At 33.3% G+C, this 13,490-nt stretch overlaps 1 protein-coding gene across 2 annotated transcripts in view; it reads left to right on the top strand.

The window, feature by feature from the left end:
• LOC135225722 (selenocysteine lyase-like) overlaps positions 1-12,543 on the top strand; it is a 59,122-nt gene extending 46,579 nt beyond the window's left edge. For both annotated transcript variants that reach the window (XM_064265095.1, XM_064265097.1), the window contains exons 8-9: positions 4,460-4,544; positions 5,446-12,543. In XM_064265095.1, coding sequence (XP_064121165.1) covers positions 4,460-4,544; positions 5,446-5,594 — 234 coding nt within the window. In that variant the 3' untranslated portion in view covers positions 5,595-12,543. The remainder of the gene's footprint in view (positions 1-4,459; positions 4,545-5,445) is intronic.
• The last annotated feature ends 947 nt before the right edge of the window (positions 12,544-13,490 follow it).

Here is a 13,490-nt window from a genome sequence, read left to right as displayed (position 1 = left end):
GGTGAGTATCCTTTGCAACTCAGTCCCAGAATGCAGAGAATATAAAAGATAAACAATAATTGCCAACACATCCTTATTTTTGCAGCATCTTCAACATTCTCATTGTATCCAGTTACTATATTAAATTTTCAAGGAATTTAAATTTTTAAAAAAATAGATATTCAATAAGAAGAAACCCTTCAGGCCCTTTGAGGGGTTTTAGCTCAGTGATCTGAAAGTCAATTAATTATGATTAAAATAAACTACTTATATTTTAAATAGATTAGACATAGATTACGTATAGTTTAAATGACTTCATAAACACAAACCAATTATACAGGAGTTACTATATTCTCAGTCTCTGGGCTAACCATACCATTTTGGATGTGTTGTGAAATTAGAGGCACCAAAAACCTTGAAAATGGAAATCCTGGAATGCCTGTACACATTCATTGACAGGGCCTACAACTCTTGGTGGAATCCATGATAAAACACACACACACACACACACCACAAATAAATCACGGGCTAACAAAGAGACTGGCTTGGGAAGGAGAACACAAAAGCGAGACTCTCCAAGGTGGTCAAAGAAAGACTAACGCGTCACGAGGTCCCAAGTCCAGTCGGTGACCAACTTCCACCACAGATATGCAGGAGTTGCCAGAAGATTATCCTTTTGTTAAGACCTCAAGTTTGTTAGCTATGAACAATACAAATTGATTAAAAATTTGTCATGGTAATACTATTATTGGTTGTGACTTTGTTGTTCAAGTGTACCTTAACTCTCTACTATTTATCCTCATTATTTCTTTTGTTAATGGATATTTTGTTAATTCTGGGTACCTTCTTAGATGTCATTTTCACATCTTAATTCAAAAGACATTCTCACAGATTGCGTTTACTATATATTTCCACGTATAAGATGACATTTAGATAAGATGAGGTCAAAAATCATGACAAATTTTCATGAATTTATCTCATATCTGTAGTATAGGATGACTTAAATTACAAAACCGAATTATTTGGGGGGGATAAAAGTGATTATTTGCAAAAATTAAACAGTCCCACTATATTTATAATAATGATGTCTTAAATAAAGGTGGTTTTACTTGTATCCAATTACAGTATTACTAATTATTATTGTTACTGTATTACAGAATATAAACATTGTCATGTACATCATTTGCTTTTGATATTTTTTGCATTCTCAAAATCTCAGCTGATTTGAGTACTATCGATTATTTGTTGCCATTATTTGTTAAAAGAGATATAATTTGGAGATACCTTTTATCGTAAATTAACAAAGTCAGGTTGAAAACGTGCACATATTACTTCATTGTATAAGCATTAGGTATGATTTCTCCAGTTCTGAACATCACTTCTCTCTGGCCATTATCAGTTTTATATTCAGCCTTGGCTATAACATGCAGTTTTAATTTACTAGTATTCATCCCTGAGATCTCCATTGTATGAGGGATGAACAAAATTGTATATTATTTTTACTTATTTAAGCCACCATCAAGAATCGGCAGGGTTTAACAACTTGACAATTTTCATGGAGCTCTTCATAAACGCTCGATAGATATGGTAAAGATGTCAGCAATACACTGTTTCTCAATTCGGTTTATGTAAATATATGATAACAATACATAATAGCTTCATCCAGAATTCTAAAATCTCTAATTTTTTTAGTGGAGGATGAAGGAGTATCATTAGTATTACAGTCGATGAGAGAGAGAGAGACTATTGCCTTGGTTAGGTTGTTACTCTGATAGATATCTACTTGCAAAAGTAGAATAATAGTTGTATTGAGAATAATTATAATTTTAATAAAAATTGTTTTACTGTAATTATATTGCATGTATTATCATGTTACAATATATGAACAGAGCAATGATGTGCCATTTGCACTCTGGTTTTGTTTACATCTAAAAATAATCAGCTGACCACATTTTGCCAATATCATCACTGTCTTTAGCTGGGTTAATAGATGCTGATTCTATATCATGTTTTTTATATATACATCGCCATTCTTAAACAACCACTAATAACAATACAATAATGTGCGATAATTATCATTCATATGACTGAATTGTTCTAAACAGACACAAACAGCTTTGAGTGCTGCCTCACTAGATGTTCTCTGCTTTTTTGTTATAAAAGCGTGGGGGAACATGAAAACAGTCATGATATCATTTTAAAAATGCCATGGATGGTACCGAAGATGATTTTTATGATATCAACGATTAAGCCGAAGACGACACTCCAGAACCAGACTAGAATTATGCTGACACATGTGACCAATCTTGTGATATGTATGAGAAACTTTTAATGAAAAATGAATATTATGTCATCTTAAAAGTTATTACTACCGTAATTACACCACCATTGAAATTTCTAAAAGATTACCGAAAGATAAAGGTTGCTGTGAGCGCAACAGCGCAACCGTAATTCGATGTTTACATTTTCTCAGCTTGGATCGCAAAGATAAAAGTTTGTTTCACAGATTTAGAATTATTCCTGAAATAGGCTATTTGTTGAGAAGATATGCCAATAATATATCTTACCCTCCCTTACCAAAACTACACAAATGACAACTCTTACCTGTTGGTAGCAGCCGGCCTCTCTCTACCAGCATTGTCCAGCTAGGCTAATGAGTTCACATTAATACAAAAATATACTATTTATTTCCCAAACCAGATGAACATAAAATGGAACAAAACTATTAATAAGTCATATTTAAAAAACCAAGTCTGACCCACAAACAACTGTAAATTATCATTCCACTCTCCTGGATTAGTCTGAAGTAATCACCCCATAGTCTCAAATTGTCAACCTCTACATTCTGACAGTCAAACTTAGAGAATCCCGTTTCTAAAATAATGACATGGGACCCATCTTAAACAAAGAGACATATCCATTATATTCCCCACTACACAATGTTAAATAAATGTATGCACTTCACACTTATCTCTTTTCAAAGGCAACTGTTTCTAAGTCATTTAAATATGTGTCATACCTTTGATGGGGCTTGCCTCAGCACCTGATGTCCTCTGAACCGCCTTCCTCCCTATCTCAAAGGAATGTGTGCTTATTCTTAAGTGTCTCAGGGGGTCGGGCCTATCCCATGCACGCATAAATGGATGCATACATCTGCCACACCCTAAGATCGCCCATGGCAACAGTTTGAACAGGCAACAGTTTGAACAGCCATCAGCCCAACAATGCACACACATCAAATTCCTTCGTTTCCAAGAAGGGCATCTCTAGGGGCTCTCTGTCTCCAAGCCAGAGAAGCTGACATCACGTAATTCACTAACATATCAGTTTATTCCTTTAATATATATAAGGTAAAAATGGTTTTACCACCTTTATCACCAGTTTATTTCATAAAGTGAATCTTCATGCATGTTGGTGGTTAGGCTATAGCGCCGAGGCTAGCCTACCGATACACCTTAGAATTCAAGGTTTGTTGTATAAAACAACCCCCAATTTTTAGGGGTGAATTTTAGGATTTAAAGGTTGTCTTATATGCGGAAATAGTATACCGTACTTATGCCTGTGTGCTAAGTAAACTACACTCCCAGAATAACTAAGCCTGTATCTTTTGTCCCCGTGAATCATTGGTATTTGGTGATCTCATTAATGGGGACTGACAGTAATAAATTGAATAATAATGAGTATCTAAGTAATCCTGCAGCGAGGTACTATAACTGTTAATTCTTATTGTTGCGTCTAGCATCTTGGGTATTATATCAAGGCTCTGTCTGACTCTCATTACAGTTTTTAACATATCAGCTACCTCCTGACCCTTTTGTTTGTGCACAGACCTTGACTATTCTCTTGCTTAGGTTATTGTCCTAGTCATTATACATATGTGCTGTGGAAACGCATCTCAAATAAGAGCTTTTATATGCAAGGCAGTGACTATGAATTTCTTTTTATTGAAGTCAGTGTCAACAAGTCTTCTTCTTCTTCTTCTTCTTCTTCTTTTTTCCGTAGTGCTGTCAGTGTTCCTCATGCGGTGCACTGTAGGCATTAATTAAGGTTCTTTGCAGTGTGCCTTCTGTCCCTAGCTGCAACCACTTTCGTTCCTTTTACTGTACCTCATTTCATATTCATTTTCTTCATCTTACTTTACACCCTCTCCTAACACTTGATTCATAGTGCAATTGCAAGGTTTTCCTTCTGTTACACCTTTCAAACCTTTTACTGTCAATTTCCATTAAACACTGAATGACTTTATAAGTCCCAGTGCTTGGCCTTTGGCCTAAATTCTATAATCAACTAAACATTAATTTTTACTTTAGCCATGTACAGAAGTCAAATTTGGTTAGTCCATTAGGTTGCCAAACTTGTGGGATATTATACATGCAAAATTTGGTGTTTATGTGTTCTAATCCTTGTGGTTTCAAGAAGCAGTTTTAATAATGTGCAAAAGTTACTATGGCAATCTCAATAAGATTATGTATTTTTGCAGGTAGCTGGTGCTGAAATTCTTCGTCATTGTCGACTGGTCCAAGCCAGTTGTGGTGCAGCCTGCCATGCACATACTGAACACCAAAGTAAGTGTTCTAATGTTTTAGTACTGTTATCATACCTAAAATTAATTGGATTGTTTAAGGATATAGTCTTGAAAGGGAACCAGCTCCTTTGCAGTAAAAAAGAAAATCAAAATTGAAAAAAATTCATTTATTACCATACCCGAGATAAACATGTATGTATGAGCTATAGACTAAAGCTAGCCTAGGTGTTACACTCACAGTATCCATTTGCAAAATCAATTAAGCTGTATTTGAGATAATAAAAGTAATAATAATGAAACTATTTTACTTACAGAATTCATTTATACTTTATTATTATATTGATATATCATTATCGTAGTATTTATAAAAAAAATTGATCGTCCCAACGTTGGAATGATTATTTTTAGTCTCTCTCTCTCTCTCTCTCTCTCTCTCTCTCTCCAGAATATTATAATGAAGTTTGTCTTAGCACAACAAAAAGAAGCCATTGCAAAACATTCAGAGGACCTGTGTAGTAGTAAGGTTTTGTATGAGAAGCAGGGTCATGTATAAAATAGAAAACATAAATTGAGAATACGTATAGGTAATATCTATCAAACAGTAATTAGTAAAAATCATTTTTAGTTGTAACTCTGATTTGAAACTACTCTAATATGATCAGCTTTTACAAAACCCATAACCAGTGCTTTTAATACATAGTAAATTCACTGCAACTAGAAACCAGATAACCAGCTTTGAAATGCCAAGTTTGCCAAGTTTTCCCTATACTTTTAAGGGTTTATGTACTTTGTTGGTATAATTTATTGATGGTTAGATGTTTTTAATGGGATGCACTAGATTCCCTATTTCTCAGAATTTTTTATGATAGTGAAGTTGATCACCAGGTAATCCCTTTTTATCATTTTACTTCTATTTAGACACAATTTCATCTTACCTTCAGGTATCCTAGAAGCATCTGGGGTTTGTTCTTTTCATGCCTCGCGAACCATCCGATTAAGCTTAGGAAGAGATACAACCATGGAAGAAATAGATTTAGCAATTCAAGATATAAAGCAAGCCATTGAAAAACTCATCGGTCATGCAGTCTAGGAATGCCAACTAAGGTGATGGAGTTTGCATTTGGCAGAAGTAGTTTTTCAAAAGAAGTATCCAAATTATTCATTTTTAAATCACACAAACAATAGTAATTGTTGATACAGTATTTTCAATAATCTTATTGCCAAGAAATCCATGTAATATTTTGGAATCCTGGAGATCTCTCCTGTGTTTATTTTAAACTTAAAGTTATGGAACTCGTATTTTCATTCTTATTTTGTCATGCATAAAAGACTGAAGTATAGTTTGGTCTTGAAACTAATATTTAGGCATTGTACTTAATCAGAATCCAAAAATATTTTCATCCTAACACCGAGATATCTGCTACTTCACAAGTTCAGGTATTTCATATGATGAATCCAAAGTGATGATATAATTGTAAGTTTTCTTATATATAGACTTTATGTAATATTATCTTGAGATGAGACACGAGTTTTATCCCTTTCTTTTGCTAACAGATAGTAGCAAAATTCACAGATTCACAGATATTTGTAAGAAATTATAGATTGTAGATTTTTCAGTCTTATCCATATGAGACTGAAATCAGTTCATCAAAGTAATAATTTTTTCAACTGTGATATGTTCATTTTGCTTATTTACATATGTTGCATCGCATATTTTACAGGATTTCACAATTTATGTCATATCCAAAGAGCGCAAGTAATCCCTATTATTTCTAGTTTGAAGTATATTGAAGTACCACATTACTGTAGATATCTTTTTTCCCAACCCTTAAGATTCAGTGGAATATACATGTAATCTAGTTTTATCACATTTGAATACCATTTTTATATGGTAGTGTGAATGCATCCCTAACTATTACTCATACAAGAGGGTAATGCTATTGATACAGCAGGGTAAAATAGTTTCGGTATTACACATATAATTTTGTTACAAAAAACATTTACTCAATAATTACTATCATTCTCATCTACATTTCCACATTACCAGTAACAATATACTGTAATTTATTGCTCCTCTTTTCAAGTATCTTCCCTTTGCATAATCTCAAGAAGAGTTAGGATTTCATTATTGCATATCCAGCACTGCTTACAAGTCTTGTTTGATTGTCAACTTGATACACTAGTGTCCAAGTTCCCAAGAACTTGGAATATGAAGTCCTATTTGTTTTTGAGTGTTTTGTTCACAATTTTGTTTAGGGTATAACTACATAAAAATTAATGTATGTATCCTTCAACATTTAAAAATAGAAGTGTGATATATCCTTCAACATTTAAAAATAGAAGTGTGATATATTTTTCATAATTTAACAGCATAACAGCATAAAGCCATATGAAAAGAATGAACTTACAAACAGAGCTAAATGAAACTCAATAGTATAAGGTTTATTACATTCAGCGTACTTCATTTCCTTTTAGATTCATCCCATGGGTTATACAATTATTGTAATTGCAGGTAATTCAAAGTTTACCCATTGCATCAGTGCACATGCACCTTAAGGTATTGTAGGTATGAGTATCGTCTGTTTCTCACCTAATGTAACCTAAATATGGATATCATCAGTTTCTCATCTCAATTTGAAAAACGGTCAAGATAATTTTCATAAAATGAAAAATATCTAGTGATAAGTGTAACTGGTGCTAATGTTGCTAACTGTAGATTCACATCATTGTGGTGTACATGCCTGCTGTTTATGCAGATTGGTACTCTACTTAGTAGGTTGCCTTGCCTGTAAAGGTGTTAGGTGACTAATACATCTATGTATATGTTTTCAAACATGAGCATGTATTTTACCCTCATTAATTAGTTCTCGGATATGGTTGGTACTGTATACTACTAAAATTGTTTGTTATTTATCACAGGGATTACCTATGACTCCATGTAATTATATGAATTGTGAACTGCTGAAAGTAGACTATAAAATTGTGTGGATCAGATTTTAAAGAAAATCAAATTTCTTTATTGGTGAATTGATGTTGGATTACACTCCTTTGTAGAGTAGGCTGTGATTGGTTGGTATTCCATTTTCTATGGGCTCTGGTGTATTATGGTAATATCTCGTAGGTTTGTATGGCACAAGGAAATTTACCCTTATCAAACAGAATAGTGGCAGGTTTAATTAGTTTGAGTTTTTATTACAGGATGTGTAGTAGATAACTGAGACTTTCTAAAGCTGCAGTAAATTCATACTCTTACTATTGTATTAAAGTTTCAGTTCTGGTTAAACATGAATTTCTGTTAAATTGTATGGGATATGGTGAAATTGTACATGCTTATTTAAATTGTGAAGCCATAAAATATATTAAACCAGTAAGGTATGACCAGCCTGTATCCCCAAGTCATGAAAAGTTGCTCTCTTATCTGAAATTAATTCCTCGTGCATTTGCTGAGATTTTGTGAAATGGTCAGGTAAACTGTATTCACAGTTACAGGTCCTTATGTGTTAATGGCCTAGAGCTATCTATAGTCTTAATTAGTGTTCAAAACCAAGTCAGTTGAACCAGTCAAATTGAGGAGTAAGTAATTTGTAAGACCAAAGAAGTACTGGGTATTATTGCTATTGTAACATTACCAATTGGTCACAAGGTTTTGCATTTGGGAAAAATATAGTAGATCCATTTGTTCATTATTCAGAAGAAATGTAGTAGACCCATTTGCTCATTATTCAAAAGGATCAAAGAAGGAAAATAGCCAGGGTTAGTATTCATGTTAGTTAAATTGTCTACATCTAACTGTTTTGTGTGAAATACTTTGAATTAAGAGAGAACAGAGCAAAATTATCACTTATTTTCTTTTACATGAATTATCACAACAAATTTATGCAACTGTTGCCATGACTTGGGTATCATGATTTTAACACTAAAGCTTTAGGAGTTTTTGTACAGTCTCAGCAATCTGCACATTCTTGTAAGAAAGCATTCACTTTTGTAAGATGCATACATAAGAATTTTGAAATGATGCGTTCATTTTGTCTTGGTCTTTAAATACAGTCCATAACATTTTTAACATATTTCTTTATAGAATTGTAAATAGTTTATTTATCTTTTTATGTTTTTTTATGGTGGAGACTATGTTCTGAAAGCCAAATATGTCAGATATAGAAATATACTTTTCCAAATTCTATGTGATATAAATTCTAGGTCAGGTGTTTCTTACAACTTCAGATGTGGTTGTCATAATTTGTTTGCCCTGCCTTATAGTTTTTTCCATTTTCTCTCTAGTTACAATTAATTGTCAATTACATTATAGTGATAGCATTTAAGAATTCTTTACACCATGAACAGACAGATCTTTCCAAGTGTTTGATTACTTGGTTTACATTTTGTGTTTAAAGCTCTATAACGGTGCTGCTTCAAACTTGCATGCAAGGAACCTCACCCTAAAGTGTTAACAAATGACAATGTATACACTTATTATATGCAGTATGAAAACCCTGCATTGTGTATCCTTCAAGTATAAAATTCTCCTGTTTTTATTTGTTCTGTTTTAGTTTTTAAGACATTTAGTTTATCCTCTTGAAGAATGCTTTAAGCTGAACAGCTCTTATGATTGTGAATATTTTTTCACATTTGAGTGATGAAAGCAATAGTTGTGTGTGTGTAGAATATTGCATCAAAACTGCCATTAGATAATAATTCATACTATTTATATCAGTTGTTGATGTTGAGTGTGGCATTAAATGTTACAAGGTCATTATTAATGATAAGTTTTATAAATAATCAGTATCATAGGATGCTTTGAGGAAATAGCATCAACCGTAGGTCAGTTGTTCCCTTTCTCAGAATCACAGTAGATTTGCTTACCTAAAGAATCTTGCTCAAATTCATGGAACATTTCTTTTTTAGGAATTTCTATATCAGTAAAGTATACTGTAAATAGATTGCATATTAAAAGGAAGGGCTTGACAGTTTGCTTGCTAGTGCTTTCCATGTGATCTCTGTCAATGTAGCTGGTAATATGAAAATATATAGAAATTTTGTTAAGAGCACAAAGTTAGCATCATTTATGTATTCTGAATATATTTACATATAATTGATATCCCCTTTTTGTGAGTGCTGAGGACATTCAACCAACATGTTTGTTAATTATGGTCACTTGTTATTTGTGGAAGTATGACAGGCTTATTTTTGTAGCATAGCTTTCATAGATGAAAATTTACTTTGTAATTTTATGCTAAGTTTTTATGTATTTTTTTCTATGAGGGCCTAGATAACCCAGAATTTAACAGTGCTGCAGGAATTATCAGATACTGAAGCACATAATGTGTGGTTTTGAGTTACAGAAATTTGTGTGGGGTTTTAAGTTGGTGAATTTATAGTACCTGACTCCAATAGTGATTATGAGTGAAAGGTAAATTTTTATTTCTTTCTGATATATTAAAATTTTTGTTTTATTATTAGAATACATATATAATTAGGTGTTACAGGTGTATTGATTTTTGTTATGGCATTATGTTTCTGGTGATGGGCCTAAGAACAGGTTTTATCAATGGTTTCAATATAAAAACCTAAATTAGTAGCTCCAATGTATCACAAGAGAAGTTTGATATTGGGAAAGTGGGATATACCTGTTATTAGGCTTTAATGGCTAATTTCTTGATGTAGAGTATTTTAGTTATCATTTTGACATTCATTGTTTAAATCTGTCCTGTGCAGTAGCAAAAAGATTTGTTGTATGGTTGGAAAATGTTTCTTTTTCAATGCTTTGGTATTTTATCAGGCTTGTATTTTGCTTCCTCTGTTCTCATAGTGTCATCCCATCCTCTATCAAAGTAAATTCCAAAACATTGAGTGGCAAGTGTTGGATCATGTGATTAATGCTTTACATAGACTTTTTCTCTCTCTTCTCTCCCTCTTTCTCTTTCAGAGCTTTCGGTACCTATGTTGATCATTTTTGCCACTAGTAGAGTTTCATCACTAAGTTCTTTCATGTACTTTGATTGAGTTTGTGGAACCACTTACCCCTTTTTTTAGTGAGTTGATGTTAGTGTTATTAAAAATAGACTTTTCAAAAGTCAAAGTTGTAAAATAGAGTAGTGAATGCTTTTGCAAGTATATTATTTTACTATAAACACAGTCGTAAAATGTTTTTGTCCTGAAAGGGCAGTTTTCTCATTTGATGACTGTGGACCGTTCATCCAAAATGGTTTGTTAAAAGATGCTATTTTTATATTGAATATTCTAAATGTCTTGGAATATGTAGAGTGGCGCTGCTTTTTTGACTTGTGATAGTTTTCTCTGGTAGATGTGCTTGCTTAAGATTGTAGCTGTTTGTACTTTTTGTCAATGAACACCATTGTTTTCTTTTTTACCATAGGACTTAGCATGTGTTTCCAATCTAAGTAAGAACAATACTGGAGTTTTTACTGTGATTAATACTTGGCATTTTTATATGATTTATATAAAACAATGGTGTTTTGCCTCTGCTCTACTGGAGTGCAGGCTGTACTCCTGCGATGGCAATTACTCTTTGCAGCAAGCGGTCGATTGGTTGGTTGGTGCAGTGTGGGTTTATATATCATTTATGGTGTGTCTCCAGAAGGTCAGAAGAGTGTGTGAACTGTGATTGTTGATTGTTGGTCGAGTCTTCCAGTTTTGGCAAACAAAGAAATGAAAATGATGCAGCTGCAGCTTAAGAGGTCTTGTATCATAACAGTCCCTAGGATTTCATTTCTTTCCACACTGCTAATATTTCTTCATGTATGTAATGTTTATCTACATTATAATATTTTTTATATTTTCACAATGTTTTGTCCAGGTTTGAAAAGTTATGAGGAATCCATGTGGCAAATAAATGGTACTAGGCTGGTGATAGTCGAAACTCTTGAGTAAAGAAAATAAAATGGGTTGCCTCTGGTTTTAAAAGGAATAAAGCAGTTACCTGTCACTATATTGACCATGATTTATTTGGTATTATTATTTAAGAGTGGTTTGAGCCTGTCATTAAAATTGTAATTCCATGATTTGAATGAACTTCCACTTTACTGTACATTATACCTAACCCATTATTAGAAATGTGATAGGCTTTCAGATTGTTTTTGTGAGTTCTTATACTAATTAAAGTACAATTTATACTTTTAAAAACTTGTTAATATTACCAATTCATAGTTCTTTGCATTATCGACAGGTACAGTACATACTACAGTAGTACTATATTACTTTATCATGGCAGAGCTTTGTTGATCCTAATACAGTATATTTAATTCATGTCATTTTCCCTTTTTGGTGCATTATGTCCCCATAATAAATGAAATTTCAATTGGGGGCAGTAGACTATGGTGCTAAATATTGTGTTCAACTGGCTAGGTAGAAGTTTTGAGGCAACCCAGATGTATTGTAGCAGCAGCTTCTTATTGAACCAAGTTTGCTAATGAGAAATAAATAGCAAACCTTAGTATAATTGATCATTAGACTGTAAGTCATTAAAAGAGGAACTCTCTATAAATCTTATATTGGTGCATTTTGGAATTGATGGTAGAATGAGCATTTCATGTGTGTTGGCTTAAGGTTGGTTGAGGACATTCCAGACATCGCTACCTGAAAAGTAATGGTGCATGCGCACCCTAAGCAAGTGCTAGTTTGTATTAATAGTTATAAATGAATGGTGTGTAGTGGTGCCCCATGCTTGTATACTTTATGCCTCTTTCTTGAATTAGTAGTAGTATTGATGTAGTCTTCATACTTTTTATGAAACTTTTTATATAAAACTTGATTTAATTAAATCAAAATGTCTTTAATGTGTATGCTTCCATGGGGCACAAGGAGTTGCTAGTCTGGGGTGGCTGGTGTGTTTTAAATATATCTGCCACCGTAATCCCCTAAATCTAAAGCAACACTCCCAAAATATTTTTATTCCATCACCAAAATGAGTAAGACATTTTGCTCACCAACAGTGATGTGTAAGAATTTGGGTGACTGTCTCAACAGAAGCATGGGACACTAAACTGTTGTAGTCGTACGCTGAAATAAAGCACTTAAGTGTTTTCTGTGTTTTATTGATTAGAAGAATTATATTCCTTATTGCTACCAACACTGTCAGTTTAAATGAACAGAGGGTCATTGAGGTTGGTTTTAAAGCCTTTAAATTTCTTAGGATCAGTTGTATTATATAACATGATAAATGTATAAAAAGCACTACGTACTTAAAAAGTATTAGCCCTGAAACTTTCATTCTAATCCCTAAGGTAATTTTACTAAGACAAATCAGGAAAGATATGGGTGAGGAGGAAAGGAGCCAAGATATTTATGAACACTAGTTGCAAACAATCGGCTCAGAAATTATTTTAAAAATAACTAGCCTTACTCTTTAAAAGGAGAGTAAGTTCAAATAAACAAATTGTTTATAAATGCGAAGATTATGTATTGGAAGTTTGTGAATATGGTAAAAAACACAACTTTTTCATTACAGGGTCCTGTACTATTCACTATATATGCTTATCAGCAACACAATATGTACACAATATTAATACAAACCATCACCATCTTGTCACTACAGTACTGTATACATTATTTGCTCATAAACAACATACTTTTGTACATGAACTTCCCTGACAGATATATACTTAGCTATAGTCTCCGACGTTCCCGACAGAATTTCAAATCTCGCGGCACACGCGACAGGTAGGTCAGGTGGTCTACCTTACCCGCCGCTGGGTGGCGGATGTACGAACCACTCCCGTTTGCTTGTCAGATTTTTCTGTCGCGGGAACGATAACAACTGTTGTCGGTTCCTCTCGATAGTTTTTCGATTCTCGCTTGCCTGGAGTTAATTTGGACTTCTTTTGGTGACGTATTCGCTTTGTTTGGCTTGGCATACGCTGATTGTGGACCGGTTTGATTTTGATTTTGATTTTCTTTTAACAATGTCTGACCTAGATTCAGTATTAAAACTTCGGTTTTGTTTAGGGTTTGCGTGAATGAAGGATGTAAG

This window comes from Macrobrachium nipponense, chromosome 13 (assembly GCF_015104395.2).
Source record: "Macrobrachium nipponense isolate FS-2020 chromosome 13, ASM1510439v2, whole genome shotgun sequence".
Taxonomy (NCBI): Eukaryota; Metazoa; Arthropoda; class Malacostraca; order Decapoda; family Palaemonidae; genus Macrobrachium; species Macrobrachium nipponense.
Note: the sequence above shows the minus strand (reverse complement) of the source record. Positions and strands in the feature narration are given on the sequence as shown.